This window comes from Zingiber officinale, chromosome 9A, assembly GCF_018446385.1.
Source record: "Zingiber officinale cultivar Zhangliang chromosome 9A, Zo_v1.1, whole genome shotgun sequence".
Lineage (NCBI taxonomy): Eukaryota > Viridiplantae > Streptophyta > Magnoliopsida > Zingiberales > Zingiberaceae > Zingiber > Zingiber officinale.
In genome coordinates this window covers 16,801,648-16,820,647 of record NC_056002.1, presented here as the reverse complement: position 1 = coordinate 16,820,647, position 19,000 = coordinate 16,801,648, and the positions used below count along the sequence as shown (strand labels likewise).

At 38.2% G+C, this 19,000-nt stretch overlaps 5 protein-coding genes across 9 annotated transcripts; 1 reads left to right on the top strand and 4 right to left on the bottom strand.

The window, feature by feature from the left end:
* Positions 1 to 47: 47 nt before the first annotated feature.
* LOC122019069 lies at positions 48 to 2,288 on the bottom strand. The gene is made up of 2 exons (XM_042576576.1): positions 2,076 to 2,288; positions 48 to 1,977 (listed from the first exon to the last, which is right to left on the bottom strand). Exon 2 carries the CDS (start codon positions 1,842 to 1,844, stop codon positions 48 to 50), a length of 1,797 nt encoding a protein of 598 aa, XP_042432510.1. The 5' UTR covers positions 1,845 to 1,977; positions 2,076 to 2,288.
* Positions 2,289 to 3,060: 772 nt separating this feature from the next.
* Positions 3,061 to 5,637, top strand: LOC122020046 (FRIGIDA-like protein 4a). Its single transcript, XM_042577765.1, has 3 exons — positions 3,061 to 4,020; positions 4,516 to 4,688; positions 4,789 to 5,637. Exons 1-3 carry the CDS (start codon positions 3,153 to 3,155, stop codon positions 5,350 to 5,352), a joined length of 1,605 nt encoding a protein of 534 aa, XP_042433699.1. The 5' UTR covers positions 3,061 to 3,152; the 3' UTR covers positions 5,353 to 5,637.
* A 900-nt stretch (positions 5,638 to 6,537) lies between these two features.
* LOC122018659 (non-specific lipid transfer protein GPI-anchored 15-like) lies at positions 6,538 to 8,998 on the bottom strand. The gene is made up of 3 exons (XM_042576049.1): positions 8,640 to 8,998; positions 6,724 to 6,804; positions 6,538 to 6,660 (listed from the first exon to the last, which is right to left on the bottom strand). Exons 1-3 carry the CDS (start codon positions 8,983 to 8,985, stop codon positions 6,563 to 6,565), a joined length of 525 nt encoding a protein of 174 aa, XP_042431983.1. The 5' UTR covers positions 8,986 to 8,998; the 3' UTR covers positions 6,538 to 6,562.
* Positions 8,999 to 12,486: 3,488 nt separating this feature from the next.
* LOC122020197 (long chain base biosynthesis protein 1b-like) lies at positions 12,487 to 17,518 on the bottom strand. Of its 5 annotated transcripts, none has more exons than XM_042578009.1 (14): positions 17,364 to 17,491; positions 17,227 to 17,236; positions 16,914 to 17,124; positions 16,701 to 16,795; positions 16,485 to 16,576; positions 15,539 to 15,632; positions 15,376 to 15,448; positions 15,107 to 15,239; positions 14,313 to 14,481; positions 14,024 to 14,164; positions 13,851 to 13,946; positions 13,622 to 13,763; positions 12,974 to 13,101; positions 12,487 to 12,892 (listed from the first exon to the last, which is right to left on the bottom strand). In XM_042578009.1, the coding sequence occupies exons 3-14, from the start codon at positions 17,017 to 17,019 to the stop codon at positions 12,716 to 12,718; spliced, it is 1,446 nt and encodes a 481-aa protein (XP_042433943.1). In that variant the 5' UTR covers positions 17,020 to 17,124; positions 17,227 to 17,236; positions 17,364 to 17,491; the 3' UTR covers positions 12,487 to 12,715. The 5 variants fall into 5 exon arrangements, with proteins under 5 accessions (XP_042433943.1, XP_042433944.1, XP_042433942.1 ...); XM_042578010.1 differs by having other exon boundaries at positions 17,227 to 17,245; positions 17,364 to 17,473; XM_042578008.1 differs by lacking the exon at positions 17,227 to 17,236 and having other exon boundaries at positions 17,364 to 17,518.
* Positions 17,519 to 17,802: 284 nt separating this feature from the next.
* LOC122018520 (transcription factor MYB4-like) lies at positions 17,803 to 18,701 on the bottom strand. Its single transcript, XM_042575855.1, has 2 exons — positions 18,550 to 18,701; positions 17,803 to 18,232 (listed from the first exon to the last, which is right to left on the bottom strand). Exons 1-2 carry the CDS (start codon positions 18,680 to 18,682, stop codon positions 18,099 to 18,101), a joined length of 267 nt encoding a protein of 88 aa, XP_042431789.1. The 5' UTR covers positions 18,683 to 18,701; the 3' UTR covers positions 17,803 to 18,098.
* Positions 18,702 to 19,000: the final 299 nt, after the last annotated feature.

Below are 19,000 nucleotides of genomic sequence, written 5' to 3'. Positions count from 1 at the left end.
CCTACATGGCTACTACTACCTGTTCAAATATTGAAAGCTTATTTTATTTAACCCACCTCCAAACCCAAACAACTGACATGGGATGTTGAAGGGCAATTATCACAACAGATCAAATCACCGCTGCCACCACACATTGCACAGAAGTCATCATTGGGTTGATCACTACTTACATCAACACTACAAAATCCTTGATGGCCTGACTGTTCATGTTTTTTCCATGCTTCTAATTGACACTGCAAGAGGGAGACACCTCTATCTTCCAAATATATATATAGTGATGGCTGAAGAAGTCTGCTCCCAGCATGAAGCTCAAACTTAGATGCAGTAACAATTTTAGTACAACAGCTGCACCTAATGCCCTCTCTTGTTATCCAGCCTCTCAATTTTGTTTCATTTCTCCTCTTGTTCATGTATTTTATTTTTTCATTTATAGACAGGATTCCAAGATCTATCATCCATGAGAAAACTGTCCTCTTCCATTTATACGGAACAAAACCATCGTCTTCAGTTTCTGCATCCTGATTGCTGCCACGAGCTAATAGAGCACACACTCTATGTTTGCTTTTTCCTATTTGGAAGTGATTATGAGCTATGGAACTAACTATTGTTTTTGTGTCTAAATCTGTAGAGCTGTTTATGTTTATTCTGTCTGTGATTCCGTCAGACATCTCTGTAGTTTCCGTAACACTAGGTTGCCTCCTATTGTCAAACCTTTCCTCTGATTTCTTCTTTTGACCACTTTGGGCTTCTTCTAGCGCTTCCTTCCTTTTTCTCTTGTTAACAATATTCCTCTTCAGTACATTTAGGGAATCTATAGGTATATTATAGTCACTACCAAGAAATGCTTTAGACAGCCTTGCAGGGCCCTCACTCGTCCCATTGTTTTCTCTATTCAGTTCTTCCTGATACACAGCATAAGCCTTTGTGATTGACCAATAACTACCTCGTCCTTTAGGAGGTATGTAAACAGAATCTACATACTTGCTGCCTTTCCTTGGCCTTAGATCTATCCTCCAACCGGCATTTATAAGTATTTCTTTTAACTGATCTTTCAGTTCCCTTTTATGAATTTTTGAATTGGAAAAATCCCTTAATTTAGTGTCAGTCTTATTGTTTTGCATATTTGTTCTCTTTTTTCCTCTTTTTGGCAGTGAAATCTCCAACTCTCTCATTTGTTCACCGGATCTGCTTTCCAAAGTTATATCAGTGTTTGTCTCTCTCAATATAGTTCCTGCGCATGATCTTTCAAGTGATTGTGTGTCTGCAGAAAGGGTTGTTGGATTCAGCATTTCATGAGTAGAAACCACTGGAAAGCCCAGAGTCTTTGATCTTTGCTCATAAAAATCTTTGGCACAGAAATTCTCAAGTCCATCAGCTTTCTTATTGAGGAAGACCCTCAAGACACCGCCTTTTCCTTGCACCCTGAGAACATCATTTTCATGTCGAGTAATGTCAGTATGCAAATTATTATCAACAGCAAAAATGTTGTTAACTTCTCCTATCCTCTCCCTTCTCGTTTTCTTTGCAGAAAGTTGAGCAACAGCTGGTTTTCTACTGCTCTTCCCCTCCAAATCCGACTTGATCGTTTCATCAGAATCCAGAACTTCACATGGCTTCGCAACATGAGCCCTCAAAACATTCTTCCTATTTTTCTCTTCCCAAACAACTCCATAACTGTCACCACAATGCATCCTCTCTCCTTTCTGCGCACCACGAGCCGTTCTCCAATGCTTAGCCAAACAATCATCCGAATTGCAATCACTCACACCCAACCTCCTCTTCTCGTCGACCTCCCTGCTTCCTTTCCTCTTCCTCATGCCTCCGCTCTCCTCCTCAAAAGACATCACAGTAAAACCCTACTCCGCCCACGATCAAACCTACTCCAAATCCAATGCGAACCAATCGCGTTGGCGACGAGAAACCCCGAACAACGGCCAATCACTCCCTCCTCGATCAAAGATAATTTCTGGAACGATTCTGCACGCAAAACATCAACTTTAACACAAGCATAGAAAACACCATATCGATCAAAAGGAGAAAAAAACAATAATCAATTACGAACCAATCTGGCAAACCTTAAAAAAGCGTTTGAGGAATCGGGGATGCGATCGGGATTTGGAGACGGTATCCACGATGATGCGGATGAAGAAGCCTTCGGGAAGACGAAGAGTTCGCTAGCGATCGATTAGGGATTTGTGACAAGATCTTAACTTTTCTCTCCGCCCTTCTCTCTCTCTCTCTCTCTCTCTCTCTCTCTCGTTCTGTTTCCTGGTTTCCCTCCAACTCCTCGCTGTGGATTTATTAGATTTTGAAATATTCGTAATTGTAGTTACGAAATACTTGCAGATGATCTTCATGTACCTGACATCGCATACCAGCACAAGATACCAGGCTGATGATTCACCAAGCTTGTGGGCCCCGGATTTCTCAACCCACTGCTTCAGGCAGATAACTGAAGGTTTCGAAAGCTGGGTTTTCTCAGTCTGACCTACTTTACATACCTGCCACGCTATTGGATTTTACTCTGGGGCCCAGAATACAATAAATGCTCGTTATAATGATCTCTTCGATCAATCTCGATTCTCGAGTGCCTCCTATTAAAAAGTAATTAGTTTAATTAATTAAGCAACCAACCCACTTATTCTTAATAATCTGGATTTTGTCGATGATTAACATATCTAATAATTATTATTATTATACGAACTATTATGACTTTTTAAAAATAAATAAGGGTTGAAAAGTAAACTGAAGATAATAAAAGGTAATTAAAAATCCACGAATTAAAGGCAAATACAATGGATATAGAAATAAATATATACGGGCAAAATAAAGTTAATGCTTGATCTGCAAATATATATAAAATTATATAAAAAATTTCTTTTTATGTTGCTAAATTAGTATTAATCCGTTTTTTATCTATTAACTTTTTTAAATTAGTAATCTCGTATCATTACGGCTCACCGCCCTAGACTTTACAGTGGGTAGTTGACACCTGTCAATTTCCTACTGGCCTAATTCTGACCGTATTACATTTTTTTTTTTTTGCCCTCCTCCCCTCTCCTCTCCTTTCCCTTTCTAGGGTTAGGTTTAGGCCGAGGTTGCTCTTCTCGTTTTCGGTTACCGAATGCGAAATTGACGCCTTGCGGTCCGAGATGGCATCGGAGGCGGCTTCCGCCGTCCCTCCTTCCCTCGTGCAGGAGAGCTTCGCGGAGCTGGAGAAGCAGCGGGAGCTCATCACCTGCTGCACTCAGCTATGGAAGGAGCTCTCCGACCACTTCTCCACCGTTGAGCGCGGGCTGGAGATGAAGTCCGAGGTACTCCGCTGCAAGCGCCAGGAGCACGACGCCTCCACCCGCCGGACCCTCGGCGTCCTTCTCCGCCGCGAACTCACCATCGATGCCTCAGTGGAAGTCGCCCTCTCCAAGCTCGACGCTGTGCAGGCGGTCCAGGTCGTCTCTTATGCAGCAGCGGGCGACGATCTTGATATGACCTCAAAGCTGCGATCTTTCTGCACTAAAGTGGATTTCCTTGGGTTCTTCGATCTTGTAGTTGCGAAAAAGAAGGAGGTGGAGTTGATTCGATCAGAACTCCCAGTGGCCCTCGCGGACTGTATTGATCCGGCCAAATTCGTGATTGACGCGATATCCGGGGTCTTCCCTGTCGACAAAAGGCCAGTGAAGTCGCCTAATGATCTTGGTTGGGCCTGTGTGCTAGTATTGGAGTCGCTGGCGCCGATCCTGGCGGATCCTGAACTAGGGCTGGCGAGGCCACTAGTAACTCGAACCATAAGGGAGCAAGCTCAGAACATGGCAAAGGAGTGGAAACATAGTCTGGAGCTGCGCGGAGGAATTGAGAGCGTGAAGCCATCAGATGCGCACACGTTTCTACAACTTGTGGTGACTTTCGGGATCATAGAGAAGGATGACAAGGAGTTGTATCGGAGGCTTGTTGTAACTTTTGCTTGGCGAAGGCAAATGCCCAAGCTGGCTATTTCATTAGGGCTCGAGGATAAGATCGAAGGTACCTATTTCTCTTTTTCATCCTTTTTGGCAAAGTAGGTTCTGATCTAACCTATATAGGAAGATCTGGTATTACCAGTGTAAGGCTAAATCTACTGTCCATTTCAATAGTTCAATGCTTTTTACTACAAGTTGGAAAATTTATGATGATAAACGTTTAGGTGGCTGAAATGCCAGCTTTAATTTTCATGGCAAATGAAACTTCTCATTGCCCATCAACTTCTGTGTAGATTGGAATGGTTACAAGTAATTGAGATTTCATTATTATTTTCTTCTTTGTCTGATAGAAAGACAGGTAGCTTTGTATGTAGAACTGGTATTATTTATGCAGTGAGTATTATTGATGTTCTTTTGCACAATTTTCATTATTTTGAAGTACAAACTATGATCGTTCTGTTAATGCTGGAGTTAGGAAATAATGTGTGAACTTTGTGCATGAGACTAGATGGGAATTGTTAGACATGTGACGTGAGTGTTGTTTTTCTTTTGCATGCAGATATCATTGAGGAATTGATTAGCAATGGGCATCAGCTAGATGCAATAAACTTTGCACATGAGGCTGGTTTGCAGGAGAAGTTTCCTCCAGTTCAATTGCTAAAATCCTTCCTTGAAGACTCAAAGATAGCAGCTTCAACTGCCCAGGAGAGCAACAACACTGGGCAAATTGCAGTATGTTAGCTCATTGAAAATATTGCTATCAAATAAATAGTAATAGTTCTGTGATACATCGGTATGTGAATGTTGAAATCACACATTCTGTTTGTTGCAGAATGCCACAAGCCGCAAGGAACAATCAGTTATTCGGGCTGCTATCAAGTGCATTCAAGAACATAAACTTGAAACTGAATTTCCCTTGGCAAGCCTTCAGAAGCGATTTGAGCATTTGGAGAAGGCCAAGGTGGAGAAGAAAAAGGCATCATCTAGTGGAGGTCTTGCCAACGATCGACCCAATAGCCCTGCAAACAAGCGAACACGCGCCAATAATGGCGGACCAATGCCTCCTGCCAAGGCTGGCCGACTGATGAACAACGCCTATGTGTCCTCCTTCCCTGCTCCTCCTACCTTTGTACGATCACCTCCAATACACTCAGCATGCCCTGCAACATCTCCTTATCCTTATGACAGCCCTCCAGGACATGCGATCTATGGTAGCAGGAGTCCACCAGCTATCAGAGATGCATATGGATACCCAACTGAAGTCAGCCCTGCACCACATGCAGCATCGTATCTCTCTCCACCAATGAGCTACCCACCATATGGAAATTACAACAGTGGCTTCGGGGGCTACCACAATGTATTGGCACCAGCCTATCAGCCAGCTTACTACAGGTAGGATGCGCATATCTATCTCCATGTGCTAATAATCTACAACCTTTTGCTTCATGGCCTACTTTGCAGTAACTAACTAAAAGGTAAAAACATAGGATGTGTGTACTAGATGGTTTGCTTGTATTTTCTTGTTTAGATCAGCTCTATTATACTTTCTCCTGCTGCAGGGAATATTCAATCAGATGAAATGTTTACCTTTAAGTGATGTATGTGACACTTGTTCAACTTCACTTGCTACCTTGTAATTCAATGCTGAAACTGTCTGTTGAACATGGAGGATAGATTTTCACATGCTGTAACTATTTTATGTATTCTTTTCAGTTTATAGGGGAATCTAAAATGCTTTCAGAACTCATTGAAACAGTTCATAGTCTATATGGTTTTATTCTGATCCATCGACATATTGCCATAGTGTAAGTTGTGTAGGTGCAAGTCTTGGTTGATTATTGTGGATACCTACCTTGATCACTATAATCGTCTTGCTTTGTCTTAAAGTGGCAAAAGGCGATATCGCTCGCCCCCAGCGCCCCCGCCGCACCACGCCCAAGGTCTTCACGAGGGAGGTAAATCACGGTAGCTGGAGAAGTTAGTGCACAGTGGGAAGAGGTGCACAGGGACCAGAGAATTACGCCCTGACTATCCCGCGATTCGAAACGCTCTCAAGTGATAAGTTTTTATGCACTAACCGCTCCAGATAACCTCGTGGGGCTTTGCTTTGTCTTAAAGTGGTTGCATAGACAGTGGTTGTGGTAAGCAGGCATATAGGTAAGGAAAAAAGGTGTTCTTTTTTCAGTTTGGCTTTTTTTTTTAAAGAACTTTATGAGTGACAATTTGGATCATATAAACTTGACTTTATGAGTGACAATTTGGATCATATAAACTTGACTTGAACATGATGCATCAAAATCTTGAGAACACGATATATAGAAACATTTGTTAGTATATTTGAACACTTTGAGCTAAATATGAAGTTGAGTTCACTAGCATCTAATAACTGCTTTAGGTGAAAAACTAAAGCAAATAAAGTTGAAAGTATGGAAAGGGTTTGAACTTTGATATTCAGTGAAAATGAATTTAGTTTAGTTCAAATAAAATTTATTCTTGTAAAAAAATACTCCAATTTAAACAAATGAAAGTTTTCATGAATTTCTTCAGCAAAAACAGAAATCGAAGAAGAGATGAACAATAACACACAACTAATTAAACCCTAAACCCTAAAAGCTGGAGAAGGAGAATATGATGCTTCCACCAGCGGCTAAGTAGAGAAGAGGTAGCTTCGGAGAAGCAGCAACAGCAGCCTTCGATGCATTTCCTGCACAATTATTTCATTTATTTGATGCGTCTTTGTTAATCGACTAATTGATTAGTTAGTTACCTGAGGCCGGAGAAGTTGCACCGCTGCCCGGTGCTGGCGGTGATGGTGGTGCAGTCGCCGGAGAAGCTCCAGGATTGATTGCTGCTCGTGCAAGTTAAGTTAATATGATTGTCGGTAATGCTAATATCTTAATAATGTTAACTCTTTCTTTTGCCTCATTGTCATCTATAAGACATTTGAAGTATAATGTCAGATCCTGTTGTTCAAGATGTTTTGATCAGGGGAGGTCTTGTAAGTTCACTAATGGAGTAAGCTGACCCCTAAATTGGGGTAGATTTTTAGTTCATAAAATAAAATAAGCAAATAAAGGGATGAACCATTTATAATTACGGTCAGATTGTGACTGCGATCCGATTACAATTGGTTGTGATCATTTTCTTGGTTCATTGTCTCCTAGGTTATAGTTTGAGTTAAGATGGGTGGCCGAAGATCGCCGATAGTGAATAAGTAGTCAAGTAGTCTGATGTCGAGGGGGGATGCCTACGAGTGGTCTTTGGCCATCCGCTAAGAAACCACCCGCTCTAACTTAAACTATAATTTAGAGGAACGGTGAACGCAGGGATGGATCGTAACTAATTACAATCGTATCGTGGTCATGATCTAATCGTAAATGGTCCATTTGCTAATCCATTTTTGTGTGGATCAGGAAATGTGAGCTCCTAAATGGGTTGGGTCAAAGCAAATATGAGCCAATGTACTTAGACCATCTTCAACCACAAAACATATTTTGGTGTACTTTCAATACTATTTTGATGTCATTTGAGCATCAAAAATTTTCCCAACTCCAACCAATGCACACCATTTCCTACACTAAAAGAAAGGAATATTCTTTAGAATATTCTATTTTTTCAACTTATAATTTATTATTCAACATACATATTAATTTGTTAAATATTTTTATTACGATAATAATTACTATTAAAATTAAAAATTTTATTGTACATGATAACTAATTTTTATGATATTATGTTTTTAGTTACAAGAAAATTAAGATTAGTATTTTGTAATTTTAAATGTTTAGTTGTACGATGGACTATATGTTATGTATTTTGAAATTTTAAATGTTTAATTGTGTGTTTGTTATGAAATTACCAATATTATAAATTTTAATATATTTATAATCTTAGCAATATAACAAATATTTTAAATATTAATTATTTAAGTTAATAACTAATATAAATTTATAATATATAAAAAATACATAATAAATTCAATTAAATTAAATAATATTAATTTATAATATTTTAAATATAAATTTAATATTATAATATATTATATTTAAAAAAATCTGTACTTAGTATCATTTTGGTGTAAGTTTTGAGGTCTCTGTTGGAAGAGATTTGATATCTCTTTTATATTAAAATGGTGTAAAAGGACACCAGTTGAAATGATCTTAAGCCCCTAAATGTTAGAAAATTTGTAATTTACATATGAATTTTAAATGAACTCTAAGACAAAGTCTATCTGAGTTGACTTTAGAATTGAGACGTGGTGACCATGCCCACTTACAATTAGCTGACTTCATAATGACCGATGTGGCATGCATTATCCTTGACCTTTTCTCAATTAATAAATAAATAATATTTATTTTGCCACTCCCAGTTCAGCTATTTTTGAACTACCCTTGGAGTTTTAACTCATGCAGCCAATATGATCTGATCGTTAGCTACCAAACATCATATACACTTTTGATTATTAACATAATTGAGTAATATGTATTGTTATTCCTAATTTAAATGGAGCCAAACTTTAATAAATTTGAAACTATGCGTGGTGTCATGTTAAAAACGTTATTAAGATATTGGAGCAAAATGAAAATTTCCCTGGGCTAATTAATTTATGTGTCCACTGTCCACTAATTATTTAATTATGGAATTCATGCGAGGAGCTAAATCATAATTAATTGGCGGATTTACCAGCAATGCAGGCGCTAAGCTCCGGCGAAGTCTTGACTCCGCACACCGCCAGCAGCGTCGAGGCCTGCGTCTCGTTGAATGTGAGCCCCGGCGAAGTGAGGCTGCCGTTGGCCGCCGAGCAGAGGCACTCCGGCTGTGACGACGCCACGGCGTCGAGCTGCGTGCAGCAGGCGGTGGAGGGGGCGGAGGAGTTGCCGTCGAGGTAGCTCAGGCACGGCGATAGGGACACGAGAGCCGACGTGCAGCCCGATAATTGGGCCGACGCAAGGCTCAATATGGAAGAGGAGGCGATGAGGAGGCCTAGTACTAGAAACCACGATGCAGACGACTCCGGCGAAGTCTTCATTCTTGCACGTAGTCACGCCGGAGCCGGAGGCGTGGAAGGATTTGCTGAAGGCCATGTTGCTCTGAGCATGACTATAAATAATAAATTTTATAGTATTTTTTTTATCTCTTAAATAATTTTAGACATTTAAGAAATTTGAATTGCATGATTATATTATCTTCAATCATAACATTACACGTATTTTAAAATTAATTTTTTGTAATGACAACCAACTAAAGCTATAAATTAAATCAAAAGGCTATAAGTCATAAGTCATGCTTGGCACAACGTATAAACAAATTATTTATGAAACATATAATAATTATGATGTGCAATCACATTGAAGATGTATAAACAACATTAAAAAAAAAATACTCATCATTCATTGATGATGATGGCAGTTTTTCATTCTTATTTTCCCAATAGATTTTCTTAATCCAAACATCACCTCTGCTAATAGTCTGTTTGTAATCATAATCTAATATGCTTCATCATCACAATTATATTAAACAGAATGTAACAGCCTTCACCGAGTAATGCTCAAGTTTCTGAAGATGAATTTTTAAGAATTATTCAACGAACTAAATTAAGATTAGGATATAATAATTATTAGAATTCATTAATTAATTAGTTTTTTTTTATTATTTTATTAATTGATTAAGTATGTAATACCTCTTTATATATATTATATATCTCATAGATAAATCAATAAAAAATTTATTTTATTATCTTTTCTATCATGTCTAATTATTTAACATATTATCAGGATCAACATCTCGATCATAGATTTCTTGGATCATTTTTTATGGTCCAAAAAATATGTCACTCATATTTACGATCAACGATCCAATTCTAAATATGAGTGACACATCTTTTAGATCATTAAAAAAAAAAATTATCCTGCCTCCTAGTTTCCCTCCCGTTTCAAAAAAATCAAAAAAAAAACAAAACAGAGAACTTTTTCTTTTCTCTGTTTGTTTTTTCCTCTGCTCAAAGTCTTCCGCCGCCCGCCGCTGCTTCTCATGTCCTGCTGTCGACCACTGCAAGAGGCCGCCGCATCTTGTTTCACCGCTAGCACCGTCGCCCGTCGACGGTCCTACCTAGCATCGGCCAGGTTCACCCGGAACTGAAGAAGGCAAGAGAGGGCAGTGACTTCCTCTCTCTTTCGACACCACCGCCTCCCGCCGAGGGCACACGACGCTGCTGCAGCTCCTTCCGGCCGCCGCACTTCCGCCTCCGGCTAGAAAACCACCGGTAGGAGCACTCTCTTCTGCCAACAGCAGCAGCCAAGGGATTTTTTTCCTCCTTTCTTCCATAAGCCGCCAGTTCCCTATCGGCTCAGCTCACGGTTGGGTCATCACAGACGACACCAGTTCGACCTCCCCTCCGTCATTTCCTTCTGTCCCGTCAACCTCATCCACAGCAACGATGAGCGCTCCAATATCCAAGCACGTCGACAATTTCCAGTGAATAAATCGCTGATAGGTACTCCTTCCTTCAAAGCAATCCTATCCGCTGATCCCTCGCTCGGAAACGACTACACCGTCATGCTGTCTCTGTCCCTGCTGCTGGTCTTCTTCTCTGGATCCACAGCCGCCGACCGTAAGGTAGAAGCTCCTCCTTGTGACGCCAGTTGCCGCCGGAGGTGTTGCTGCCGCCTGATTTTCTGCCACTGCTAGCCAAGGCTTTGTGCAAACAGCTAGCTTTCTATTTTATCTTCCGGTAAGAAGACATAGAACATCATCATTAGGAGCATCTTCTTCGCAATATGCAGAAGTCAACATTATTTATTGGACAAAATATTTTACTTTCGATGTCAAATACTAAACGATATCAAAAAAGTCAAAAGTAAAGTTCATAGTGATATTAAATTTGTCATATCGTTGGTTATACAGGAAATCAATCCTCTAGAGAATATGATTGGTCATATACTCAGAGGAAATATCAAATTTATCTCAGAAATAGATATTTTAGTATTCAATATCCTAGACGATTTGACTCAAATTTCTTTAATGGTCTGCAACTTCAAAACAACAAACTGCTTCACAAGTAGACCTGACCACGGTTCGGAACCGACGGTTCGACGGTTCCAGGCAGGTCGACCCTTAACCTTAACCGCCCAAGACGGTTACGGTTCACGGTTCACGGTTCGTCACGGTTCAAGATTAATATGTTAAAAAAAAATAAAAATTAAACATTAAACATTAAAAATTAGAAATTAAAATTTATTAAAAAAAGGGCTTGCACTTATTTAAGTTGCCTACGTATCCCTTTAGGGGAATCAAAGTTCACGTAGTTCTTTTACATTTTTATCCTTTTACATTTTCATTCACTTCCATTTCCTGTTCTTGTCGTATTTGTTCCTTCAGTATCAAAATCTTCAACTTCGTCATCTGAAAGTTGCATTCCTTGGATTTTTTTTTCCGCTCTGGTCCAATCGTCCAGTAATGCTTGGGCTTCCAATGAGTCGGGAGACAAAGTTGATCGTCGTTCATATAATATGTTGCCGCCGGCACTGAACGTCTGCTCCACAACAACAGTTGACACTGGACAAGCTAGATCTGCACTTGTACGTCGTACAAAAATTCATTGACAATATATTTTTTCTACAAGTCATCATTTGTACAAACATTATACTATCAACAGCGTATATAATTGGACGCGCTGTAAAAACTATTATTAACAACGTGCTCTAACAGTGTGTTGTTGATGATGCACTGCGAAAAGTCATATTTCTTATAGTGTCGGGTCAAAGCTTGATCTGGGCTACTAGCGAGCCAAGACGATCGTAAACTTGGGACCAGGTTGGAGTGGAAGGAGAGAAGATGGCGGACACCGTCTGGTAGAAGCACACGATTAGGGTTGGTACACAGGTTTTTGGTAGCACCCTCGTGTGTAATTCCTCCTATTATTTAGCAATGTGATAAAAAAAAAAAGCTAAGAAATTTAAACGGTACCATAATGAGATAGAAAATTTTAAATTTACCCTTGACTATTTGAATAAATTCATCAACTCAAATAGACCTCAAACTTCATTGTAAGAGAGAAAACATCTAAGAATATAAATTTTACTTCATCCATGAAAATGAGCATAGATAAACATTCTATGAAGACAATATTATCCATAAAAATGGGCAAATAACTATCTTCGACTATTTTTTTTAAAAATAACTTTCAAAGATAACATAGTAGTCTTAGACTCAAAACAAGCACATAGGCAATAATTTAATAAAACTGTTGTTTATTAACATGTAAGCAACACTAATAGACAACGATGATTAAAACTGTTGTCATATGCGAAAAAAAAAAACTCATAGACAACCGTTTTAAAAAAAAAAACGTTATCTTTGAAGTATAGAAGAAGACAATTTTTTAAAAATCATTATCTATTTTCAATAAAACACGGTCAACAATAACAGTTTTCAGTAAAATAGTTGTTAAATGAAAAAAAAATAACAATTTTTCGAAAAATCGGTATCCATTAGGTGTGGTATGCGGTTGAATTTCAAATTTTTTGTAGTGTTTTTAAAAATATATATATATATTTTTATCCAGCCAAAGTACCATTACATCTATCCAATTACATAATAATTACTTCAATAAGACATCCAAATTCAGCATTTCAATAACCATTTAATCTACTTGTCCTAATTTAATAATTGTGTCTAGAAATTTGTCATTTTTTAAAAAAAAAAAGTTTGCTATGAAAAGTCCCTCTTTTCTCCATTCAAAGCAGCACTGTTCAAAGACTTCAAGCTATATCTGGCCAATTTTCACATGCTACTCTTCTCAAAGACTCGGAAACTTTCTTAATGTCAGATTCATTGTGGCCTGCAGAGACGAACAAACGTATGCCCACAGGAAGGCGGCATTTATCGAGAACCGACCTTTTCGTGCTCACAATGAGAATAGAATCCTCCACCAGTACCTGGTCCAAGCTAGGCATGTTATTACAAAGGAATGACAATTTGGTATCTTGTTAAGAACTTAAGATCATTCATCAACTGACCCTTTCGACGATCTTATTAAGGAGTTCCAAGTCACTTTTTAAGGATCCTGTTGAATTTTTCAATTTTAGGATGACAATAGGAGACAGTGGATCACTTGCCATTGTCAATCCTGGTACATCTGACAAGCCTGCACCTCAGAGGGTTAAGCTTCTAGCAAAGTAGAGAATAATTACTTAATATTTTACATTCTACAAATAAAAACATGCAGAATAAAAAAAACCTCTTTGGCAAGTCTCGTTCACTATCCACTTCCTTATGTTTATCAATTATAGCAATTATTTGAGTAGATCAAATGGATCTTATCCTTTTAATTTTAGGAAAGATTATCATTACTAATGTTTAAGTCATTTAAATTCACTTTTTTTTTCTTATATGAACTAGAGTTTTCTTTGGTCCACCATGTATCAAGAAGCAATGGTAAAGATTGCAATTCATTTTCTGAAAAAAAAAACAAATTAGAACTTACAGCTATTCAATCAGAAAAGGGAACCTCTGAATATGATGAACACATGAACACAAGTGATGTCCAGTAAACATATACAATTCACTACAAACATGAATTCCATGGTCAGCTGTGAACATGATATTACACTGCAGGTTGTCCTAGTTTGGCATCAATTAGGATTGGAAAGTAAAAAAGAACTCACCTTCCCATACTAGAGAAATGTTACGTCTCAACACCGTGAGGACTGATGGATTATCCTCCAAGTAATTCACTGCAGCAATGGCAGCATTTGCGAGATATGGCGGTAAAGATGCACTGAACACATACCCAGAGCCATTCAATCGCTGCAGAAACAAGATTCCAAAAAACCAATGAAAAGGAAAGACAAGTGATTGTGCAATTTGCCATTAGCAAAAGCAACATTTTCCTACTTGGTGATCAACTACTCTGCCACTTCCAGTGCAAAAGCCCCCATCAGTTGCCAATGCATTTCCCATACCAGCAGTTATTATATCGATCTTCTCAATCTGCAAAATCAACCAATTAGAACCCACGTCGAAGAAAGCATCCACGATGTGGAGAAAACAAGCACCAGTAGACATACTGGAATTCCATAATGCTCAGTAAGACCTCGGCCAGTGTTTCCAAGTACACCAAAGGAATGGCTTTCTTCCAATATTACCCGAAAATGGTACTTCTCCTTTAGCCGCACGATACTATTCAATGGAGCAATTTGACCAGAATTCTGGTTTTATCCATAACCACAGCAATCTCTTAGACAAATGATAGTTGCAAGGAATGAAGTTGCTCTAAATTGGGGTAATAGTTGCAAGGAATTGAGTCACTGTTGACTAGATGAACCAGGAATCTTGATGAAAATTTGTCATGAATACCTGGTACAATGCTTCCACAACAATATAGCGTCTGACCTTTTCTGCTTTCTTATTAGTCAATTTCTCCAGAGTGCTCTCAAGTGATGCCATATCATTGTGCTTGAAGTAAACAACAGTACTTCTGGAGAGATGAAGACCATTTTGCACACCCCAGTGAACACCTTCATCTCTGAAAGATCAAGCGAAAAATAAGAAGTTTATTATGGCATGAACTGAGTGAATGAGTCTGGTATGCCTGCTTGTGTAATGTCAACACATAACTCAATTAGACTAAAACAACAAGAAGAATCTGAACCTAAGGAAATTATATGTCAACTATCCATTTTTTGTAGATGAAATTTTTTTTGGGTTCATGACTCAGAGAAAGTTTTTATGTTCTTTATCTTGGAAATGCATCCTGAGCACAAGGCACTCAACTAAGAAATCTAGCGAGTTATTAATCAAGATTTTAGTAACCAAAAATTGGAATAACAATGATTTATTGACCTATTTATAAGCATCCATGACAGGTTTTCAGTCACCAACATTTGGATTTCGATCATTTAATGTAGTCAAAAGTCAAAACAATAGATGAGATGAAACTTCTACAGGAATAAGATCATTATTGTTGCTTGCTATCTACTAAGAAAATTACAATTTCAGGTCAAGTAAGTTATTCAGAGCAGCACATATTTCCCCCATTTGCCAAGAATAAGAAGTAGCCCAATCCATCAAATAACAAATGTTGCATTTTTAGAGTTGGACAAAAATACAATACTTGAAATCTACAAGGATTGTACATGAAGTTAGCTTACGCAACAATGATGTCTCCCTTCTTGCAAAATGCCGGTATAACACTGAAAATGGCTGAGATGCCATAAGAGTATAGGATTGAATCTGGGGTGCTCATGAACTTGGCGATTCTTGTCTCACAATCAATGTGGTCATCTACAATGGCACAATTAGTTATTTCAAAACTTTTGTTTTAGTATAGTTCTGAAGGATGAGCCGAATATAAAATCTAAAATGGTGAGAACAAAATAATCAAGCTGTATATAACTATTAATAAGAGAAAAAAGCTGACTAGTTGTTCCGTAGAAGACACGAGAACTACAAGAACCGACACCATATTTCTCTAAGGAAGCAACACATGAATCCTGAAACAGAAACTTGTTATTCATTATGACATATTTCTGAGAAATAAGAAAAAGAAATACAATAGAGCAAAATTAAGATTGGATTCTCACAATAATGTTTTCATTGCCTATTAATCCTAGATAATTTGCCGAGGCAAAGTTCACAACTTCCTTTCCTTCAATTATTGTATGTGGTCCTGCAGCGCTGCAACAAATACTTTTTTGTTAGTAGGAAAAAATGTGTGCATATATGACAATGTTTCACATATAAATCTTTCTCTCGACAGGGGTAACAAAACAATTGAATGGTTTTTAATAGTTTTCAAAGTTGGTCGATACTTCAAGATTGGCATAGCAAAGATCAAGATGGCATTTGTTGTATACAATAACATTTAAATTTGTCCTATAGTCTCTATCAACTTTGTAGAAATTAATATTTTCTAAATTAATGCCCTGCTAGCTACTTTAATTTTTTTCTCTCCATAACATATTAAATAATAAACCTAGAGCTTATCTAGGTTCTAGACTTGCTTAAAGCCTCTCCATAATGTATGCATTTGTATGCTTAAAATTTGGGGAAAAAGTGCTTGCCAATTATTTTTCATATGTTAACCATGCAAGAGGTTTTGTGCTCCAAGTCCTGTCAATAATGCATCCCCAATTAAGTGTTGGGGTTGCAAGGTTGCAAACATAGTCCCATATTGGAAACACATGGGAAAGATCATGGGTTTATAAGAGAAAAGATATCTCCATTGGCATGAGGCCTTTTGGAGAGAGCCCAAGAGCAAAACCATGAGGGCTTAGGTCCAAAATGGACAATATCATGCTATTGTGGAGATATCTAAATTCTTTTCGATCCTACATTAAATTGAGCCAGTTATAAAACCATATCTTTCCCACACTTTATGTGCTGAGGGAATATGTGGTCAACTAGTCAACTTTCACAAGTATTAATACAGATCACAACCTCATATACTTTCCAATTAGTAAAGATCAATTTGCTATACAAGTTTTACTCAACTTCATAAACATCAAACAGTTAAAAAATTCTCTCTACCTTTCTATAGTTGGAGGCTCAACTTTCATTTCCTTGGTGATAGGTGGATGAAGAGGTTCGGGGACCCATTCTTCACAAAGATCGTCTATTTCCTGCAGAAAACACCAGTTAAAGTAAATTTTATTTTCATGTGACAGTTAGAACAGTCAGCGGACTTGAGGCGAAGTAAAAGATGAGCATTGGCTTAAAAAGAGAAATTTCAACTAATAGAAGAACCTTTTCAGTAAGTGGTTTCTTCGGAGGCTTATAACTCTTTCTTGTGAGTTGGAACAGTAGGACAGCGATGAGGAGCACTTCAGCAACAAGATGCCCTTTGATCATGAAAAAAATCAGCACAAGCTAAATTTGTCCGGTTAAAAAAACAGTGGCACAATTAAACTACCATAGAAAGTTTCAATTTAACAGCGTGCAAAAAACAAAAAAAAATACCATTTATATGAACCCCAAAGACCACTGCCCCAGCAAACGGAGCATCGAAAGCCACAGCTACCCAATCAAGAGCTGCAGTGGCAATATTCACAACAGCCGAAGCCATACCTCCACCTTCGAGTTAAAAGAAGGCAGAGTACTTCACAAAACTCACGGATGCGAGCCACCAATTTTTTATCTTCAGCAATGGATTTTCCTCTTCTCCACGAATCTAGACAAAAAATCTCCTTCAAGGTCTATTCATGCGAACGAAGAGCAGACCAAACATCACCACCACAAAAAAAAAAGGATATCTTTTCTCGTCAGACTATACCTTCTTCGATCTGATTGCTCTTAAATGAAAGAGGGAATTTTACAGAGACAAAAAATAGAAAATAAACCAAGATATCAGAACAAAATCGCTTGCTGGATGTCCGGAGCCAAAAAAAAAAAACACTGCAGCCCTCCTACCCTAATCCGGATGCAGAAAAGCTGGAGTATGAGATCGAATCTCCAACGGCCGGCGTTAAATGGAGCGGAAGCGATTGAGAAAAGAGGTCGTCGTTGTTTCAAATAGGAGAACTAAAGGATCGTCAGGGTCAGCAACGGTGGGGCGCTATTTTCCGCAAGCTATCAGATAACGACGAAATGACGAAATTACACACACCATTGCAGGGAAATGACCGAGGACAAAGCAGTAGGTAGGCGGGGGAAGTGAGGGTAGTTTCGGAAATCCGTATCATATAATTTCTGGTGAATTTTTCATAATGGCCCTTGAGATAAAGTAGCTGTTTTCTCGGACTGCACCCTAAAGTTCTGATATATCTTCAAGCAAATAATAATAAATATTCTCTTTTCAATTTTTAAAATTTATTTTTTTAAAAAAATTATCTTCCTTTCTTCGTTTTATAAATATTGCAGTGTAAACTTCAATGTTTACACATCAGATTTCATTAAGTTTGAGTTGTTTTTTAAAAATAAACTGGAATTTTGGACTAACGACTATTCATGCTGACCGTTTGTTTGCCCTTTTTTCTCATTTTAATTAGTTATTGTGTCAAAAAGAAAAATAGAAAATTTATGTTTCTCTGCTCCTACTAAACAATCGGACAAAATGGACGTCTTTCTTCCTCAAATTGCCGCCGCCGGATCCCGAGAGGGAGAGAGGATCCGCCTGTTTCCAAGAAAAGTGAGAAGTTAAAGGATCTACCTGTTTCCAAGCGACTGGTGCAATTGGATGATTGTGTCTTCTTCCTCCTTGGTGAAGTTCCCTCGTTTGATAACCGGCCGCGGGTAGTTCACCCACCTGAGTCTGCAGCTCTTTCCACACCTCAAAAGTCCTGAGTTAGTGATCAAACTTTAGCGTTTCCCCCTCATTACAGCGAAAATTAAACAAAGTTTTTGTGTTTTCTGAAACTGAATATGATCAAAATTCAAAAGTTAGTTCTTTTTTGCCTCTCATTACACTGAAAAATGAGCAAAGTTTTAGTGTTTCTGAAACTGAACATAATGAAAACTAAGCAAAGTTTTTGGTGTTCCTGAAACTGAGCTTGATCAAAAGCCCTTCTCCAAATAAATCAAAGTCCGTAATTTTCCTCCCCCGTACACTAAAAAATAAGCAAAACTTTTGTGTTTCTGAAACTGAACATGAACTCACCAGCTTGTTTAGGAAGAGCTCTCCAGTTGCCATGTCCATGTTTCTTTATGTAATCCATCAAAATCTTGTCTTCCTCAGGCATCCATTGGCTCCTGTTGAGGCCCTCCTTCTCACAGGAAGGAGCTCTCACCATGCTTGATGACTTCCTATTACTGAACGAGGGTTTCTTTACCCAGTTGAGTTATTTATATAGCCATCAAATTTCCCAACGTGGTGAAATGAAACATTCCATACTCCATAGTGGAGTACTTTGTTAAAGCACCACTTGGCACTAGGTCTGAAATATAGATAGATTTTTCCTAGTTAGCCTAGTGCATAGTGATGTTGCCACTATAAGGTATGAGAATTAAATCTTTAATTACTAATAGTCAGATGTATATCCTTCTCCCATATGCTATTCAATTACTCAAGATTATTAGTCATCCATGATTTATCTCTTTCGTATTGATCG